At 26.6% G+C, this 18,792-nt stretch overlaps 1 protein-coding gene across 3 annotated transcripts in view; it reads left to right on the top strand.

The window, feature by feature from the left end:
- Positions 1–18,792, top strand: part of LOC148239507 (lachesin-like) — a 164,365-nt gene that overhangs the window by 96,164 nt on the left and 49,409 nt on the right. For 2 of the 3 annotated variants that reach the window (XM_088185118.1, XM_088185135.1), the window contains exon 2: positions 14,438–14,538. In XM_088185118.1, coding sequence (XP_088041244.1) covers positions 14,481–14,538 — 58 coding nt within the window. In that variant the 5' untranslated portion in view covers positions 14,438–14,480. Of the gene's footprint in view, positions 1–6,383; positions 6,513–14,437; positions 14,539–18,792 lie in introns of those variants that run through there. The other variant, XM_088185127.1, reaches the window with a different exon arrangement.

Raw genomic sequence — 18,792 nt, 5'->3', positions numbered from 1 at the left:
GTTTCATTAAAAATAAAAGGTTCAAAAACTCATAGTTAAGTACACATTATTTATGTTTCAATTTAATACTAAATATGTAAAATTAATTTAACATTTTATTTTAAAAAGTAAAAATTAGGAGTTCAAATTAAAACTAAATTAAAAGCATAAGTGTGAGGAAAATTTCATAATATATATCTGTTAAATTAGGTTTTAAATACTTTGTGTAAACTTTTTTTATACGCGTTCCAATTTTTAATAAAGCACGCAATAATTTGATGACCAGATAGAATAATTATATTAAATTTTACTTTTAACAAGTTCTAAATGTAATACATTAAGTACTAATGCGATATAAGAATCCTAGGGTTCATTTGAAATAAAAGTTCATTAATTTGCAAATAGTATATTATACCACAGTCTTAAATCAATTTATTATTTAATCATACATAAATGTAGGTAAAGCTACAACTCATTAAGACAATTAAATCGATTTGTTTAATTGATTCATATTAAAGATAAATATCGCTTAACAAAGACATTTGTACGCCTTTAATAGCTTTATTTATGTCGGCTTGTCAATCTGCCTTATATTTCAGTCAGACTCTATATTTACCCCATGTCCGATTGTTTTTTTTCTTGTAGGCCTTATTATTTGTTAGAATTGCGTCCTTATCACCCTTTCATGTTTATTTAGACCTTGTGTCTATATCTGTTTTAGGATCTAGTTAGTATATTTTTTACATAATATATATTTACTGTCCTAACGGTAAAATTATCGTGCAGCTCTTTGTATTATTATTGTCAAATATACATCAAGTTCTCATTTGCTTTGTCTGCATCTTTAAGAATCATTCGTTTTTGGGTTCCGTGAAGAGAGAAGCAATTTCTTCCCGAATTTTCCGTTTTGACGGTGGTGGGCTTTATTCCACTTGGTTTTGAGTTCGAATGAACTCTTGTGTGTATTAATTGCAAAGCGCAAGTAGGGGTTCTTGATCAATTATTGTCGAAGGCAAGTTCTAAATTAAAGTATAGATTTAAGAGCGGTGTGATAAACGCTTGTTTTTAAACACTTATTTTTAATTTAGTACAGCGGTCAATTACAACGATTTGCAGGTGTAATTAGATTTTTTATTACCGTCTGTTTTATTACTATAATTTTTGGGGTGTAGAAGTTGGAGATCTAGCAACTTAGAAACTTTTCGTTTTATGTTAATTAATAAGTCTTGAGTTTAATTTGTGCTGGATAATTATAATACTAAAACCATGATAACCGTCCCAATATTTGGGAAACTGTTTTATTTTTAAATTAACGTTTATTACAAGAATAAAAATACAGGATAATTCATACATTAAAATTAAGTAGAAGTTTCTTGTTTGTAATTATTTTGTGGTTTAAAAGATAAAATAAAAATTTAAGGGAAAAAAATCAGTACATATTTTTGCAAAGAAAATAACTATTTTCTTACCAAAAAAATATAAATTAATTCTTTTTAATACTTAAAGTTACTCACAAAATCAAGAGATTAATGTATTAATATGGTCTTACATAATTTTATATGTTATTTAATTTTTGGTATTATAAATATACTATTAGGTTTTTTAAGGCTAGTGTTAAAAGATGTATTGTATATTATTTTATCGTCTAATTTTGAATGACTTTGAAATTAAATTAAATAGTGAAATTCTACGTTTGTAATGCGATTTTTATGTTAAATATCGGTTATATGGTCGCAACAGTAGCAAGCCATTTGGACTTGAATTCCGAGATATGTTTAGTTAATTTAAATTTTGAGTATATATGTACACCTATGTAATTGCCACTCGCCCTTAAGTTAATGCAATTTTGTATTTACTTTTAATAAGTAAAGGCTGTGTGTTGAAAAAACAATTGCTTGAGTTTTTATATTTATTAAAAAAATAATGAACAACTTATGTAATGATTTTTTTACTTAATTAAAGTTGATTTGAGAACATATTAACTACTTATAACGATTGCGTTGTTAAGAAACATTTTTAAGTCAGTATTTTATTTTTAATAGGAATGTTATTTGTTTATGGAAAAAAAATAAATAACCCAAGCAAATTACCCTGCAGGACTTAAGATATAATTTTACGCGGTATCGAGAGTTCATTATTACGCCTTAAGAAATATTAAGCAAACAAGCACTGACTTGCCTACCTTTGCCCCCACCTTGCTGTCTCTAATTTTAAAACAGAAATCACGGGTTATCCCTCTAAGAAAATCTTAAAAATATGGTCTCAATTCTATCCTGAAAATATTTAATAAAATGTCGTACCAGTGAAATCATATAAGAATATATTTTCGTCAGTAGATATAAATATATATATTTACCAGTGAAAATATAATTTATTTGACAGGTTTAAAATTATGTGATTTGAAGTTTTTCATATCTAGTAATATATATATTTACATACTTTTAATTATTTATTTATATGCTATGTATAAATTTTTCAGGGAATATGTATTTTTCAGTGAAGTTACATTTTCACCAGTGACGTTAAAATACATTTTCATCAGATATATATTTCTGGTAGCGAAAATATATTTTAACTGGTGAAATTATATGCTTCTTAAAAATGTCTATGCTAATTAATCTGACCATCCATTTGCTTTTAAAACTCAAACTTAACCTAATATTAGTTTTAAAAATAATAATAGTCTTAAAACTTTTCTGTCTAGTATACAAATTAAGCCAACTCATCTCTTAGAGGAAAACACGACACGATTTTATTGTTTTTGACGTGAATTTTTGACTTCTGATAAGGAATAATTGTTTTTGCGCCCATCTATTGGGCAAAATTCGGTTTAGATGTACCTTATTTGATTCTCACTTGTTATAAAAAGTCTTAATATAAACGCTTGATATTCGAGCGTTTTTACTACAATGGCACGATTGTATTGCTTTTGACCTGGACTAAAAATTCACTATACGGCAACACTGAGCATCAAAGAAAACAATACTAATTATGAAGTGAATATTATAAATAAATATTTTTAATAATTTATATATAACAGCACGATTTTATTGCATTTGACGTGGATTTTTGACTTCTGAAAGAGATAATTGTTTTTCGCGTCCTCCTATTGATTAAAATTCGGTTTAAATATGCTTCATTTGATTTTCACTTATTTTAAGTTGTAATTGTGTTATAAAAATATTTTAGATAACCGAGGTTTGCCACTGAACAATTTTATTGCTTTTGACGATGATTTTAAAGACCCTCGAATTTGGCCAGAAAAATTCATGTCATTTAATAAAATACTATGAAGTATTAAAAAACTGATCACACATTTTTTTTAATGAGTACCTGGTAACTCGTACTTATTAATATTCATTCAAAAAATTATACATAAAATTATTTTTTGTCATGAGGCCCAGAAAAAAAATGCTCTTATCTCGAAATACTCGTAAGTCGAGGTTTCACTGTATATAAAAGCAAATTTATTCAACTAGGATAATAGTGAACATAACATTTACTATAACAACATATATAAGTCCACGTTCTTCCAATCCTATAAAAAAATAGTTTTGATCAAGTGACTCAATACGTACTGCTCGTATATCAAGACATGGCTCAAGCTGAGCTTACTTAAAAATGCTCGTCTTGAAAAACACTCACATTTCATGGTTCCATTCTATATACAATATCCGAAAATAGTGCGATTTTTATAACTGGTAAAACAATATATACTTCTATAAATAAATTACAATGTGAAATTGCAAATGTCAAGTATTGTTAATCAAGTATCTTCCCTGCTGCCGCTCCTCCTCGGTGTTGCCAGATATTCTCCATGGTTACCAACTGCATTGTTATTTATAAAATAAGCAGAGAGTCTGGATAATAATGGTGAGGCAGCAATTTTGCTTAATGCTGCTTTGAACAAAATAAGACTGCGTAGGACTTGTCAGACCTTATCCAGTGAGAAAATACTCATCAAGTATAGTTGTGATCGAGGGTCATCTATTATTAATATTTTCATAACAATTATATTAAATTAGCTAAAGTCTGTTTTAATTAAAAAAAAATATATTATTTATAAGTGTTAGTTTATTGTTTTTATTTATTAGAAAAATAATTTTATTATTTATTTTTATCTTTATTTTATTCACTCTAATATCCGCAATTCTTCCTCAACACCACACTCGGAAACCGATCTCCATTATTCGATTCGATAGGGGTGGGGTAGCTTTATCATAATAGAATCCGAGTCGAAACAACGTTCACTCGGGGCGTACCGAAGGGCTTTCCTCCGCGGATCAGTCACGTGAAAATCCTGGATCAGGACGCTGCAGTGCATCTTCTATGAGCAAAGTTTGAGGTGGCGAAGCGTGGCGAGTCCCTATTACACATAAGAAGGGGTGGGGGGCGTTTGGGGGTATGGGGGCGCAGGGCCAGTGGCGGAGCCCCTCCTGCTCCAGTTGACGCTCGGCGACCGGTCGCGACGGTCCTATACCGCTCCCTTGCAAGTACTACAACAAAACTTTTCACCGACCCTTTACGATCTTAGTGAAAACGCACACACGACATATTGAAATATTAATGAGGCATATGACGAATAGGGAGATGATTGAAATGAGCAAAAATAAATAAACGAACATTATAAATGCATGAAAAATAAAATAAAAATATATTTACTTAAAGAGGTATAGATATTTGGTTAATATTATAAAAACGTAATATTTAATAACTGTAGTGAAATAGATAGATAATAGAATATAAAGATGGAACAATAAAAATACATTTGTGTAGTTGTTTAGTTGCATTTTTATTATTTTATGTAAATAAAATTGATAAAAAATAAGCCGATGATTTGCTTTTATTTTCGTGATGTTAAAATAAATAAATATTAAAAAAATATATAAATAAATTTCATGCATTGTCAACATAAATTAATAATATAACTATAAAATAATAATAATAATAATTTAAAGCGATGTGAGTATTCAAAAGACGATCATATTAAACATATTAAGTAGAAACTATTTATTTTAATTTTTATTTTGATACAAGTATTATTTATCTTTTATAATTTTTTTTATAAAAAGCAGTGTGAATTCATCTTCGTATGTATTTATTTATTTATTTTTATTATTGTTATGATTTGCATTAAAGAAAAAAATACTTTACGCACAAAAATAAATTGATATTGATTTGTGTATTTATGTATTATATTGATTAGTAATATTTTGAGTTACCACAAATATTTATTTTAAATATCAAATACATGAGTTAAAATATGTAGCAATAAATAAAAAAATCATTAAGGTGCGTTACTATATTAAATTAACTAGTAAACTCAGGTATATTTTAACTAAACTTTATGTATATTTATAATAGTAATGTTTTACCTTTTTTTATTGCATAACCATATGAATAAACTATATTGTGAAAGTGTATACTATCTATATATTTTTAAATAAGCAGCAATGAATTGATGTATAGTCATTATAAGATTTTTATATATACGTAAATTTATTATTAGCTCTATTGTATTTGATAAAACAATACCTTTATTCTTAAATACATTCTTATAAAATTTAAAATTTAAATTAACAGTAAAATAAATTATTAAAAATACAAAGAGAGAATATTAACACATTTAATTAAATAACAGTTAATTATCATTACATCCAATTCTTGAATTATAATTTAAATTGCTTGATTGATAATTTTTATTGCTTTAGAACTTTTGTGTTATTATTAAGCTATTTTTAGCAATAATTATTTCCGTGATAGAATATTTTCATTTCATTTATCCCATTGTTATTTGTTTATTTTTACACGGTCGAGCGGTAACAGGTTTATATCTTAATCTGGTTTATCTCTCCGATTCATTCTTTTCCACCCTCGCGATGGGGTTAATAAAGGGCAGGTTCAGGCAATGCGAAGATACAGGGACACAAAGTGTTCACTCATGCAGCGTAAAAATACAAGACTTGTTTAGTGGGCGAAAGAATTTCGGAGAGAAAGTTGGAGAACTCGATTCGGTCCTTTGAGGCAAACAAGAAGAAAAAGAGTGCCAGAATATCAACAAAACAAAAAGAAGGACGCTTTGTCTTTAGCAAAAATCTGTGACGCTTTAAATTAGATTGCATTAGGACTTTACAAAATACATTCTCATTTAAAAAAAATAATACTTATGCATGGATCAAAACTTAATTTTATTATGAAAAAATATAAAATGAGTTTTGATTTGTATATCAAAGATTATGAACCTTAACCAAGTTAATTATTTTATTATGTCCAAAGTTTGCGTCCGAAATCTTTACCCGTAAGATATAAACTAAAAGAGAGAGTGAGGGTCGTTGTAAAGTCTGAGCAAAACTTTTTTTGCTCTTCGTATGAAAACAAAACTTTGGTTCAAAAAAAGTGGCATAGAAGAAACGCTGGATTAATCCGTGGATAAACGATGTCAGGGTTGTGAATAAAAAATATAAAAATAAATATAAAAGTATGGTTTCGAGAAAAGAACTCTGGGTGTGTTGCGTAAAGACTCCGACCTAATAGTGAGTAATTTTTTTTATAATACATGTAAGATATTTAAATTGCATCTAAGATTATGTTAGCTTTATGTCTTAATATTTTTAGCATGCTTTTTATTGTTCATGGATATGATAGGAATTTTAATTAAAATCAATATTTGAGAGATTCGTTATTGCATCGTATCAAATAAATTATTGAAGGTATTTTTCTAAGAATTTTGCGCTGAATTTCTGATATCGTACAGTAATATGTTTTATAATTGAATATTAAATTCAAAGGAATTATCATTATAAAATATTTACATTATAAATATTATTTGTATATATTAAAATATAACCTCCAATATTAATTTCTTAATATATTATACCTTTAACACATATATATATAGTGTATATATTAAAAAAAAAGTTTTTCAAGTATTGAATATTTTTATAAAATTTATTTATTATTAATTTATTAAGATTTTTTATCAAAAAACAATGGGTTAAATTCTAGGTTTCATTAAAAAATTCTGGCGCAAACAATGAGATTATGAGAGCAAAGCGCAAATTGATGATGCGATATCTATTTTTTATAAAAATATTTTTTAAATATACAGTATTTTTTACAATAACATAATATGTATTTAGAAATGACTTTTAGATATTTTTGTAAAATACTATTATTTCTCAACAATTTTTTTTTATTTAACATAAAAATCTATCGATACCATTAGTTTAAAAATAACTTTAATATAGTTATAAATATGTGTAAAAATTTGTATTATTTTAAATATTTATAAACGCAATTTACATTATTATTTTGTATATTTTACTTTTATTTGCTTTTAGCTGTACATTCCTCTCGATGTTTCGCCAAAAATATTTTTTGGCATTTTCAGAGAAATAATTTTGTTACACTTTATTGTACCTTCGTGCAAATTTTACGTTCATTATATTAAAAAAATACAGTATACGAAACTAGTCCGTTCTTTAATTGTTTAAATACATATAGTTAATAAACAGTAACTTTGGCGCTGGTTCTATAAACCATTGAGTTTCAAAGTAGTAATTTTATTAAATTACCTAATTTTTTTAATGCCTCTGAATATTTTTTCCTAATTTCTGTACATCTAAAGATGCATTACTAAATATCAAAACACTAATAATAAAAACAAGACAGTAATACACTTTTTATTGTAGGTTGTTCTAGTTATTAATTATATTTAAGTTCAATTTTTCTATTTTTTTATGTAGAAATTAAAAAAAATTATATGCATTATTTAATATAAAAAAAACAATAACAGTAACAAAATGCGAATATTATTTAAGTGTAAGAAATTCTCATTTAGAACTAAAAAAGTAAAAAGATGTATAGGTTAATAATAATCATTTTATTACAGTAGTCTATGATTTATGGATATTAAATTATATTTTCGCTTATATAATTTTAGATAAATTTGTTTTATAAATAAAGATGCAATATTAAGTAGAAAAACAATAATAATAATAAAGTGCAAACCTAATCGTGAGAAAATAAAGTTTATTCCTTTTATTATAGATTTTTATATCATAAATTATAATTTTGCTTTAATATATCAGACTATATACAAATTATTGTATTACTTAAAGATCAGGCTTAAAGACGATAAAAATAACTATAACAATTTGTGAATATACCCGTTTAGTGTTTTTGTAGTCATTTGATTATTATGTTATATAATTAATATATATTTAATTATTTAGATAATATATTTTTAAGCTAAATTTATATTTAAGTTATATAACTTTTATTGTTGTATATGTTTTTATAAATGGTAAATTATATTTTTATTTGATTAACCATTTTTTTATAACGATATCTGCAATGCTAAGTATAAAAACAATAACACTAGCTCTAATGACCGAGTGTTATTGTTTTTTTCATTTTTCTTTATTTCTAATAAAATAAAGAAAAATGAGAGTCACTTATATTATAAATTATTCATTACGTTAAATACAATAACTGTTACATAATAAGTCGCTTTACAGTTGTGACAAGTTACAAACATTATGGAGATTTTTTTTATATATTATTTAAACTATTAATTAACGGAATGTTAATATATATATATACATATTACTGTTTTTCACAAGTTGGTGCTAGTTATTTTATAATTAGAACGCCTTATTGATTAAATTCACAAAGCTTTTAATATAATATTTTTAATAAAGGGAGAAACATATATGTGTTTTTACTGTTATATAATATTATATACATATACTATTTAAAAGCAACTGAAAATATTTAGCATTTTTGAGTTTTAAAATATTATGCTTGAACATTTTGAGTTCTGTATTTGAGCCACAGTAAATTATAGAGCTGAGTTCTTACTATGTTTATAACTAGTACATAATTTTCTAGAATATTTTAGAGGCTCTGTATTATTTATGTAGATAACTGTCCGTTGGATTTGTTTGATATCGCACAGAGCCGCATTGTTCGTAGTGTCGGAACTGCACGGGCTAGAACAATAAAAAACCGAGATATGAACGAGAACGTGCACATGAAATATTTTCTATTCAACCGAAAGGCAATATTGCAATGCCTGCCATTTTTGATATAGCGTGGCCACTTTTTGAATATCGTTCGTATGATGTATGGTACATGCTGTATTGGTTTAATAATAAATTTTGTACACTTAGATAATAATCTTACATTGAAATACAATAAGCATATATGGTCAAATATAAAAAATAAAACGTTATAATTAGGCGTCAAAAAAAATATAGAATCGTGGAGAAAGAGAACCATTATCAGTCTCATATTAAATGAGCAATAAGTTGGTATAAAAATAGTAATCCACAAAAGTTTTTTTGGTTTTTTTTTTGCTCAGAAAAGTACAAAACACTAATGGGGATCACGTTAATAATTTAAGTATTAATTAAAAAATATGCAGAATGAGTTTTATAATGTGAATAAAAATTATTTTTTTATAAATTTAAATGAAAAATTCCTATTTAATACAGAGAAACATTTTTAGCACTTTTATTTAATTACCAATATCGTAGACGATAAAAAGCTTTCAAAGTTCTTGAATTAAAGTCCATTATCACAGCATAAACTAACGTTTTCTGCTTTAATATGCTGTTAAATACTAAAACTAGAAGCCAAAAAGTATGTTTTTCTGGCTTCAAGTTTTTTTTATCAAATAATAAATTACAGAGCTTCTTTTATGATCACATTAAAATATTATGTACTGCCAATTGTATCAGAATACACTTAGTATATGATATTCAAAATAAACATAGTTCGATAACAAAACTATTAAAAGCAGTGATAATTAGGTGACATCTAAAATTGGAGTTCTGCTTTCTCATAAACATATATATACATATATCTTTCTCATATATACACGTGAATAAGATTAGTCTTTTCATCACATAATAACTTTCTATAGAATTTCCTGTATTGGTATTGTAAATAGGAGAAACATCCTTTATATTATATATAAATTAATATATAAGAAATACTGTGCCATCAAAATTTGAAATTGGTTATAATAGATAAAACCACATCTTCTTATTTAGGCCATATATTTTCTATTTACATTGATTATGTATAATACCTTCATAATAAAATTTTAAACTACTACTGATTACGACACGACCTTATATAATAGATAACACTTTATTGCCCAGCAATTTTAGATTAATATAAATCCACTTTTTATGGCATATTAAATTTAATCGTAAAGAAATAATTTAGTGAAAAATAATAGCTTTATTGATAAAAATGAAACCTTTATTTCTTTTATCTGTTGTTTACATACAAAGCTAGTTTATACCATAAAAAACATAAATATGATATCCATGTATTGTTTTATACTATAACAAGTTTATTTAGAATAATCATAAACATTGGTTCACAAGTATTTATATCACAGATAAGCACCAAGTACCTTAAAAAGTAGAAAGCTCCAAATAGGGCAAAGTAAATAAACAAAAGCGACAGTATGAAACACGATGATTTGAGATAATCCAATTTATCATTGTTAGGATAGGACTTAGTTGTAAATCGTTTTCCTGTAAAAATATAATTCATTGAATATATTTTAAATATTGAAAAATATAGCAAAAACATACCGTTATCATTATTTTCAGGTTTAAACATTGTTAGATTGTTTTTGTTGATTTTTTCAGATGATCTTCTTCATTTGAACTATTATTTAAATTAGGAAATATCATATTAAATACGTTACTGATTAGTAATTTAAATAAAAAATAAATAAAAATACATAACAATGATTAGATAATATCTAACGAAATTAAAACACTTAAAGCAAGATAGTATTGGGCAAACGAATTAGAAAAAAATAAAAATTTTAATACCATATTTATATTAATTTAACTTATGCAAAAAACATTTTTGATATATATTACTTAGTAATTATATTTAATTATAATTTATTCACTATAAAATTAATATACTAAGTAAAGATAAAAAACAGCGATCTATTTTAAAGTTGTTAAGTTTATATTTATTTTTTTGTATTTCTAACCTGAGCTTCTTTCTTCAACTAGTTCACGTTTCAAACTGAGCTAACAGTAGTGTAATCATATACGACTGATTTTATCTTAGTGTGACAAATTTATTTAAAACCGTAAAATTAAATATGAAATTCTAAAGTTATATAATAATGTAGAACTATTATAAAATAAATAATCGCTTGTACTCAAATGTATGTCAGTATTTTTATGTATGCAAATAATGTTATTTTTATTAATTAAAAATCTGCGTTATTTTAATATATTTTTATAAATTAAAACAACACAATTGAGAATTTTTTTTTACTATTAGTAATTACAATTAAATACCAAACGATTTTAATAGTTATGGTTTTATACAAATATATACAAATATGTACCATAAAGCAATTCTTTTAATAGAATATACAAGTATAAACATAAAACTACCAATAAAACATATTTTAAATTACAGAAAAAAATAAAACAATAAGTTGCTATACTCTCAATTACTTATTTTATAATTTTATGTATGTCTAAATGAGTAATGATATATGAAACATATTAAGAATATATTATTATTTATATTTATATTGAGAGCAAAGTAAAATATATTATATATAAAGTTTTAATTCACTTAAGTAATCACATTTGCTGTGTCTGCCATTGGTATCCGTTTTAACGCATTTCTTTCAGGGCGGCTAGGGTTTGCGCCTTTCACTCTTTTTGGTTTAGTCAAGGGTTTTGAATGATTGACTTCTGTGATGCTCTTATGCTCGCTTAGTACATGTCATCCTTGTCGACAAGACAAGGACAAGACTCCAACGAATCTTTTTTTTCATGTGTAATTTCTTTGAGTTATCAACTGTATTTTTGCAATCTCGATGCTCAAGGTACTTATATTTTTGAGATAGGATCTAAAGCAGCTGTTTTATATCACGTGAGCACAATTTTATATGGAACCAGGCCCTCAAGTTCTTAATGAATACCTTCATCAAATGACGATCGGCTATGGTTTGCTCCCTAATATCTAATGTAAATCATCTGCTTCTATAAAGTAAGTCCCAAAAAAAAAATCAAGTGTCTTCAAGAGTATAAAATAGACCCTTAGGCATTTAAAAAATAGAAAAAATCTATGTACAGATGGTTCAAAACTGATAAAATGCAGACCTGATTCAGATTCTTCCTACGATATTGGTGACAAAATTTTTGCTGGATTAGCTAAAGATCTCTAAATCACTTTTGACAGAAAGTGGAGATTCTCTCTACACGTAAATTACATATGCGATAAATTTTTGCACAGGATTGCATTTCTTTAGTGAGATTAGTTACACTCAATGCTTACGGTCTACCTCTATTTTAGGAAATCACATTGAACTTATACTTTTACTTGATCAAAAGTGACTAACCTAAATTTTAATTATTTTCTAAAAATCAAGGTTTAAAATTTTGAACCAAAGCACTAAATAATGAGCGTAAAATAAGCCGGGGTTGCGCTTATTTTTTTCACGCTTGGCGCCCCCTTTTTTGCAATTGCGTTTCTTTGTGAAAAGCTTAAGATATTTTTGAACAAATATGTTTAGATATATGACATAGTTTTTAAATGACACTGACACTTTAATGTTGTATTTTAATAATAATAAGTAGAATCAGAAACTATTTTCAAGCTCAAATGTAATATTCATATTAATCTCTGGCCCAGTAACAAAGCTAATATGTACTTTACCATGCGCGAAATAAATTGAGCGATATTTGAATTACAGTGAAATTAGTGAAATTGAACCATTGCTACATTAATTCGACGGATCACCGCTTACCTGTCAATTCGTTTAGAATAATAGTGCCAATTTCACTAAAATGGGGATGAATTCACACGATTGACGCTCTAATGCGCCCCTGACTAGGATTAGCACAATACAAATTATGCAGAGCGACAACTAAGATTATTTCACACCATGAAAATATTTTTGTTAATAACCTTATAGATTCAAGAATTTTTAGCAGCAAAACTTATTTACTGTCTGGTTAATTTTTATTAAAAAAAATGTTCTAGTTTAAAAAATATTAAAAAAATTATTAAGCATTAAATATAAAAGAGTGATTGAGAACATATAATCTAAAAATATAAATAAGACGCATATGAAAACAGCGCTAGATCTTACGATTCCAAAGAGGGTGGAGTAACAGGAAACGCCCGTCCCACAGGATTATGGCACATGAAAATTTTATCGGTCAGATGAGTCGATTGAGAAAAAAAAATGCGATTTCCCCTTTGAGAGAAAACTGCCTAACGACGTCCTTCCTGTTCCTGACCGCGGATCCGAATTAAACGACGTCCGAACGACGAGGGAATAATATATATAAAAGCCTAGTATATTTAAAGACCGCATCAAATAATCGACTGTTTGGTCTTGTTCTATGTGAAATAAGGGGGCAAAGATTCGGATCCTTTGCGGATAAAAAATATTATTGTAAATTTCTTTGATATAATATTATGATATTTTTATAAGATATTATTTATAATTAGTATTTTTACAGTTATTAAAAATAAGAAATATATATTTATAAATTTTTTTTTTAAAAAATATTTTTAATAAAAATGTTAACTCATAAATTTATTTAGAAAGTGCTGCAATTTTAGCACTCTATTAAAAAAAAATATTATTATTTTGGCAAATGGATGGTACAGGTACCGCTGCAGTAAAAGTTTATTGAAGTAAAATAGTTAAATTGTTATTAAATGTTACGAATGAGATCGGCGGACGAGACGCCACCGGTCGTTGCTTTCGCCAGCGCTACGTTAGTGTTAATAAGGCCAAATAAATCAGCTACAATATAATATTAAATGAACATCTTTAACATTATAAACTATAGTTTTTTAAATTTATTTACTATAGTTAAAAACTTATTATACAACCCAAATATTTTTACTGAATCGTTAATATATTTAACAAAAATCTTACTATATTTAATCTATTTTTATTGAATGTAAATATAGTTATTTTATTTTTTATATTAAAATTTCCGATAAGTTACAAGCTCAGAAATTTAATTTAATTCTCAAGGAATGTGAGATTGCGTTTTAAAATAATTGTAGTTTAGAAAGTAGCAAAACATAATATATTATCATTATTAGTATTTTATAAATACTCATTAAAGCAAATGCTTGTAATATAAACTAATTTTTTTTATAAATATTTTATATTTCTATTAAGCCATAAGAAATATTTTATCACACTGAGCTTTTATATTATTGATCCATATGTTAATATACTAAGCAAAAATGTGTTACTATGTCATCGAGATGTATCATAAATTCCAGCATTCAAAAGAAATATTGTTGAAGTGGGAGTTCATTTTTTTACTGTAGTATCTAAAACATTATTTATTTGTGACGCAATATTAGAAATTAATAATAATACTTCAACGTATTATATAGTATATGTTTTTTTTTCTTTTTACAGTTGAGGCCGTGATGTAGAAATAAGGAAAAGCGGGAATAAGTCCATGGAACCCCAAGGCGTTGCCTTCTGGCTGACTGCTTTATTCAGCATCATGGCGACAGGTAAGTCTATTATTAAGTACACTTAATAAAATCATATTAAAAAGCAACTTCCTTCTAAAACCAAATTTATTGGCAAATTAAATTTACCGTAAAATATTCATGAGTATCGTTTTAATATACACAGAGGTCCAATGTAAATATCGTAGCTAATAATATAATAACTTTCTGGGGCATAGTGCGGAGAGATATCAATCAGCTCGGATCGTTGCCGATTTTCAATTTGTACAAATGAATATGAACCCAATCGAAACTAAGTTAAACCGACCCACGAGGGTTAATGGGGGGAAACTGAAACAAATCCTCATCCAATACAACTTTCGGCCCAATTTATTAGCGACCCCAAACGATTACAACAATTTACAACTCGAGTGAAATTAAAATTTAATATATTTAACGTGTATTAGTAAAATATTAACGAAAATGATTTGATTAATATGAGAAAGTTTTTTAAAAGATTGATGTAACAACATTTTCAAGCATATTTTTTAATTCGATGTGAGATTTAATTTTTAAAGCAAATTATGTTTTATTAGAAAAATAATATTACCTTTATTAGTTTAAATATTTGAGTATACATTGTACTTATAAATAACTGTTTTATTTTATTTTTTACAATATTTCTGCACTTTTTATTTTATTTAAAATAAAAAGCGAGAGATATAGATAATGTGTTTAAAATTTTATTTTCTCATGATAAGTTAGTCTTTTGAAACAACCAGGTGGTCCCTCGCAAACTCAACTCACTTATCTACGTAAAGAAAATAAAAATTTCGTTTAGCCGTTCATCTATAAAGTTTGAGCGTAAAGAATATTTTAAAGTCGTAAAGTTTCAAATGTAAATAATGTGTTTTTCAACACAGAGTACACATTTTATATGATAATTACGAGGTTATGTAACAAGTATTTTAAGCAAAGTATTCTTAAGACGTTTCGCTTTAATTAAACCTGACCACTATAACTATAATTGCTAAGTGCACTTATATTATATTTATTTGTTGAATTTTAACTTTGACGTCTATATATTGTCAATATGTACATATATAAAAAAGTAAATTGCATGAAGGAATAATATTTCAAAGAAAAAGGTTTAATATAGAGCAATATGAAAGCGAGATGCGTTTCAACCCTCTGGCTATTTAATATTTATATGGATGAATGCGTGAAGGATTCCAGAAATAGGGGAAGGAGATTGGAATTCTTGAATATTGGATGTGTGTCTTTATTGTGTTTTTCACACACAAAAAGGAGGAAGTGTAATTTTGAGGATTCTTGCTGAGAACGCAAATTAAATAATATTATATTACCTAAATAAATTTTATTTAATATATGATGAACTAGTTACGCTGAAGTGTATATATATTTTTCAGTACGTGCAAAATATTTATTTAAATAAAATAAATAAAAATATGATTGAATGTTACAGTGCAAGTATAAAAGTTTTAAAAACGTTGTCTATAGTTTCGCCAAAACTAGTCATATCCTGAGAACGAAAGCTTTCTTCTGGGCTTAATATAAAAAATAAAATAAGATGCCGTTTTTAAATTTCCTCCGAAGACGGAAGTTGTTGAAAGTTGGAAGCTAAAGTGCAAATACCCATATGCATTTTAAAATATATATAAAATGGACACATAAAAATATTTTTAAATTAAATGTTTTTAGTAATAAGTTTTGCCAATAGATAGCTCACTAAATAAACAGATTATTTATTTATATATGGTGTATAAAATCCTATAATAATTTTAGTTTTACATTACTCAAATCGACATAAAACTCTTCTTAATAAATAATTCAACGAATTAAGTACAATATTTCGACGCTACTAGTGCCACTTTCTTCAGAATATAAGCAGCTTATATTTTCGTTAATAATAATATAGTATCTGATATCTTATGATAAAAAATATAATTTGATATTATCATTATAATAAACTGTAATTCTATAGCTAAAATATGAATATATAAAGCGTAAAACTAATCCTGAAATATTATTGTAAGATATGTTTTTATTTGATTATTACGATACATAAAAATATATTTTTCTAGTTGTGGTTGTCAAGCGTTATAAAAAGTCTCTATCGAGCTTCATATTTATATAATATGTGAAGCTTGAAGCGCGTTAAAAATCAATATGATTTAAAAACACTTTTGATGTGTCAGTTTAGAATATTGCCTCAGTTAAATACATATGTTAAATACTTTTACGATCAACCTCAGAGTTCATACACACATGACACTACATATATTTTAGCATATTAAAAAAATAAGAATCAATAAGTTTGTGTAAATATATTTTTTTATATACTATATAGACATAAAAAATCGTATATATATAATGGACAACTATTCAATACAAATAGATATTAATTTAGAACTAGCACTGTGTATATGTGTTACTGACAGTAAACGCTTTTAAAAAAAAGTACAAGAACTTTTATTTAAATCATAATATCAAATTTAATATTTACTTAAACTCAAGGTCGTCTTTACTTCACTGTAAGCTTTGGGAAAAAATGTGTATAACCTAGGGATATACGCGTTTATTTGTACAAGTATAAAGATTTAAAAAAATATATTTCGAACTTTATTTTTACCATAGTATTGCGTCACATAGTCTCTAACTACTATCGAAGATCGGGTTGAACTCTTGAAATTCTAGTTACAGCTTAATAGGTGGTAAGATCAATATAAAAGCTGCTACTTTTTTGAGGCTTTTCAAGATAATATTGATCAATTTGCTCTCTTTCTGCTTGATGAGTGCTTAGCGAATTTTTTTAAGTAGGGAGCAAAGTGAAAGATATGCATTAAGAACATGACTATATTGTGTAATGGTAGTGATTCAGTACGGTTGGGTTCTTGCTTAAATATTGTTCAGAATCGAAAAACTCGTTATCGATTGAATTTAAATGATTTGGGGCGAAACCAGACTCTTTTTATTGCTTAATAAAATATATTTTAGACTGTGTCAGTGTAAAGATTTTAAATCTGTAAAATTGGGCTCTTGTGCTTTTGGAACTGGTAATATATACCCAATTAGTTCTGGCAACTTATTTTTCATTATTTAAATATAATTAAAAACTCAGATCAAAATTTTTCATGTAACGTGTTGAAATGGAAATTATACTTTTGTATAAAAGAGGCAGTATGGGTGTATTTCAACCACCATTACAATTTGTTATAATTTAAAAAAAAATCTAATGACCATTTCGAACAAACAAAAATATAATATAATTAAACATTTAAGGTTTGAGAACCCTAGGGGGTGATGACTTCGCAGCCAGCGAGGCTCTATATTTACATATGTTGCTTCAGACGATAAATATCAAGATGTTTTCTCTGAGTGGTGGTGGAGAAGCTGGCGGAGAGATGATGTCAATGAACGATCCTTATGCCTGCACTACATTTTCTAGAAGTTGGCCTAGGACGGAGAATAAATTAAGTTAATTCGGGTTTACTTCGGTCAAGTTTGGTTTTGCCCGCTCTAAAATCTCTCGGAAGTTGTCCGAGGTTACCGAGAACGGGAGATAAAGTAGGGGTCGAAGCTGCTCTTTCGAGCGCGAGCAGTGAGATACTTCCCCTTTCGCTCTCTCGCGTGTTAAGTGACAAAAGTGAGAGAGATAATATTATGGTGTTTCGCAAACTGAGATAGAACGAGTAGCTCGGTTCAATTTCAGTATGTGCGTAGGCGTCCTATGGTTAACACGCACGTCAAGCACTGCATCGTGATCATGTGGTCAAGTTATAATACCACATGCTTATCGGGGACTTCAACAGACTCTTACTGACATATTTGAATATTTTAGGGCATCAAAAGGGATTAATTATATTTTTAATAGTATATTCTTTTAACATAAATTGTTATTATATTTTTTTTCATATAAAATTAAATAATTAAAAAATAATTTGTGGTGCTTGATTTTGTTAAAAATATTCTTATGTGTAAATGAAAAATAAAAAAAAGCTAGTAAGATATTTTCACATACGCTTCATATATTTTAACTAAACAAATAATTTGATTAGGCTTTTTTTTATAGTATGCATTATATATTATATTATATAGATTATCATGCGAAAAGGCTTTTCAAAATGAAATGCAAGTTAGCCTGCGCAAATTTAATTATACGGAAGCGTCCGAAAATTTAATTTATATAACACGCTCGTCGTAGCAAAGTCGGTTAAACCGTTTCTGCAAACTTTTTTAACGAGACTATGACGAGGTGTAAAAATAATTTTCACGTTAGTGCAGTGAATGGAGGGA

This window comes from Plectrocnemia conspersa, unplaced genomic scaffold, assembly GCF_051122295.1.
Source record: "Plectrocnemia conspersa isolate PC_06_02 unplaced genomic scaffold, ASM5112229v1 ptg000001l, whole genome shotgun sequence".
Taxonomy (NCBI): Eukaryota; Metazoa; Arthropoda; class Insecta; order Trichoptera; family Polycentropodidae; genus Plectrocnemia; species Plectrocnemia conspersa.
Note: the sequence above shows the minus strand (reverse complement) of the source record. Positions and strands in the feature narration are given on the sequence as shown.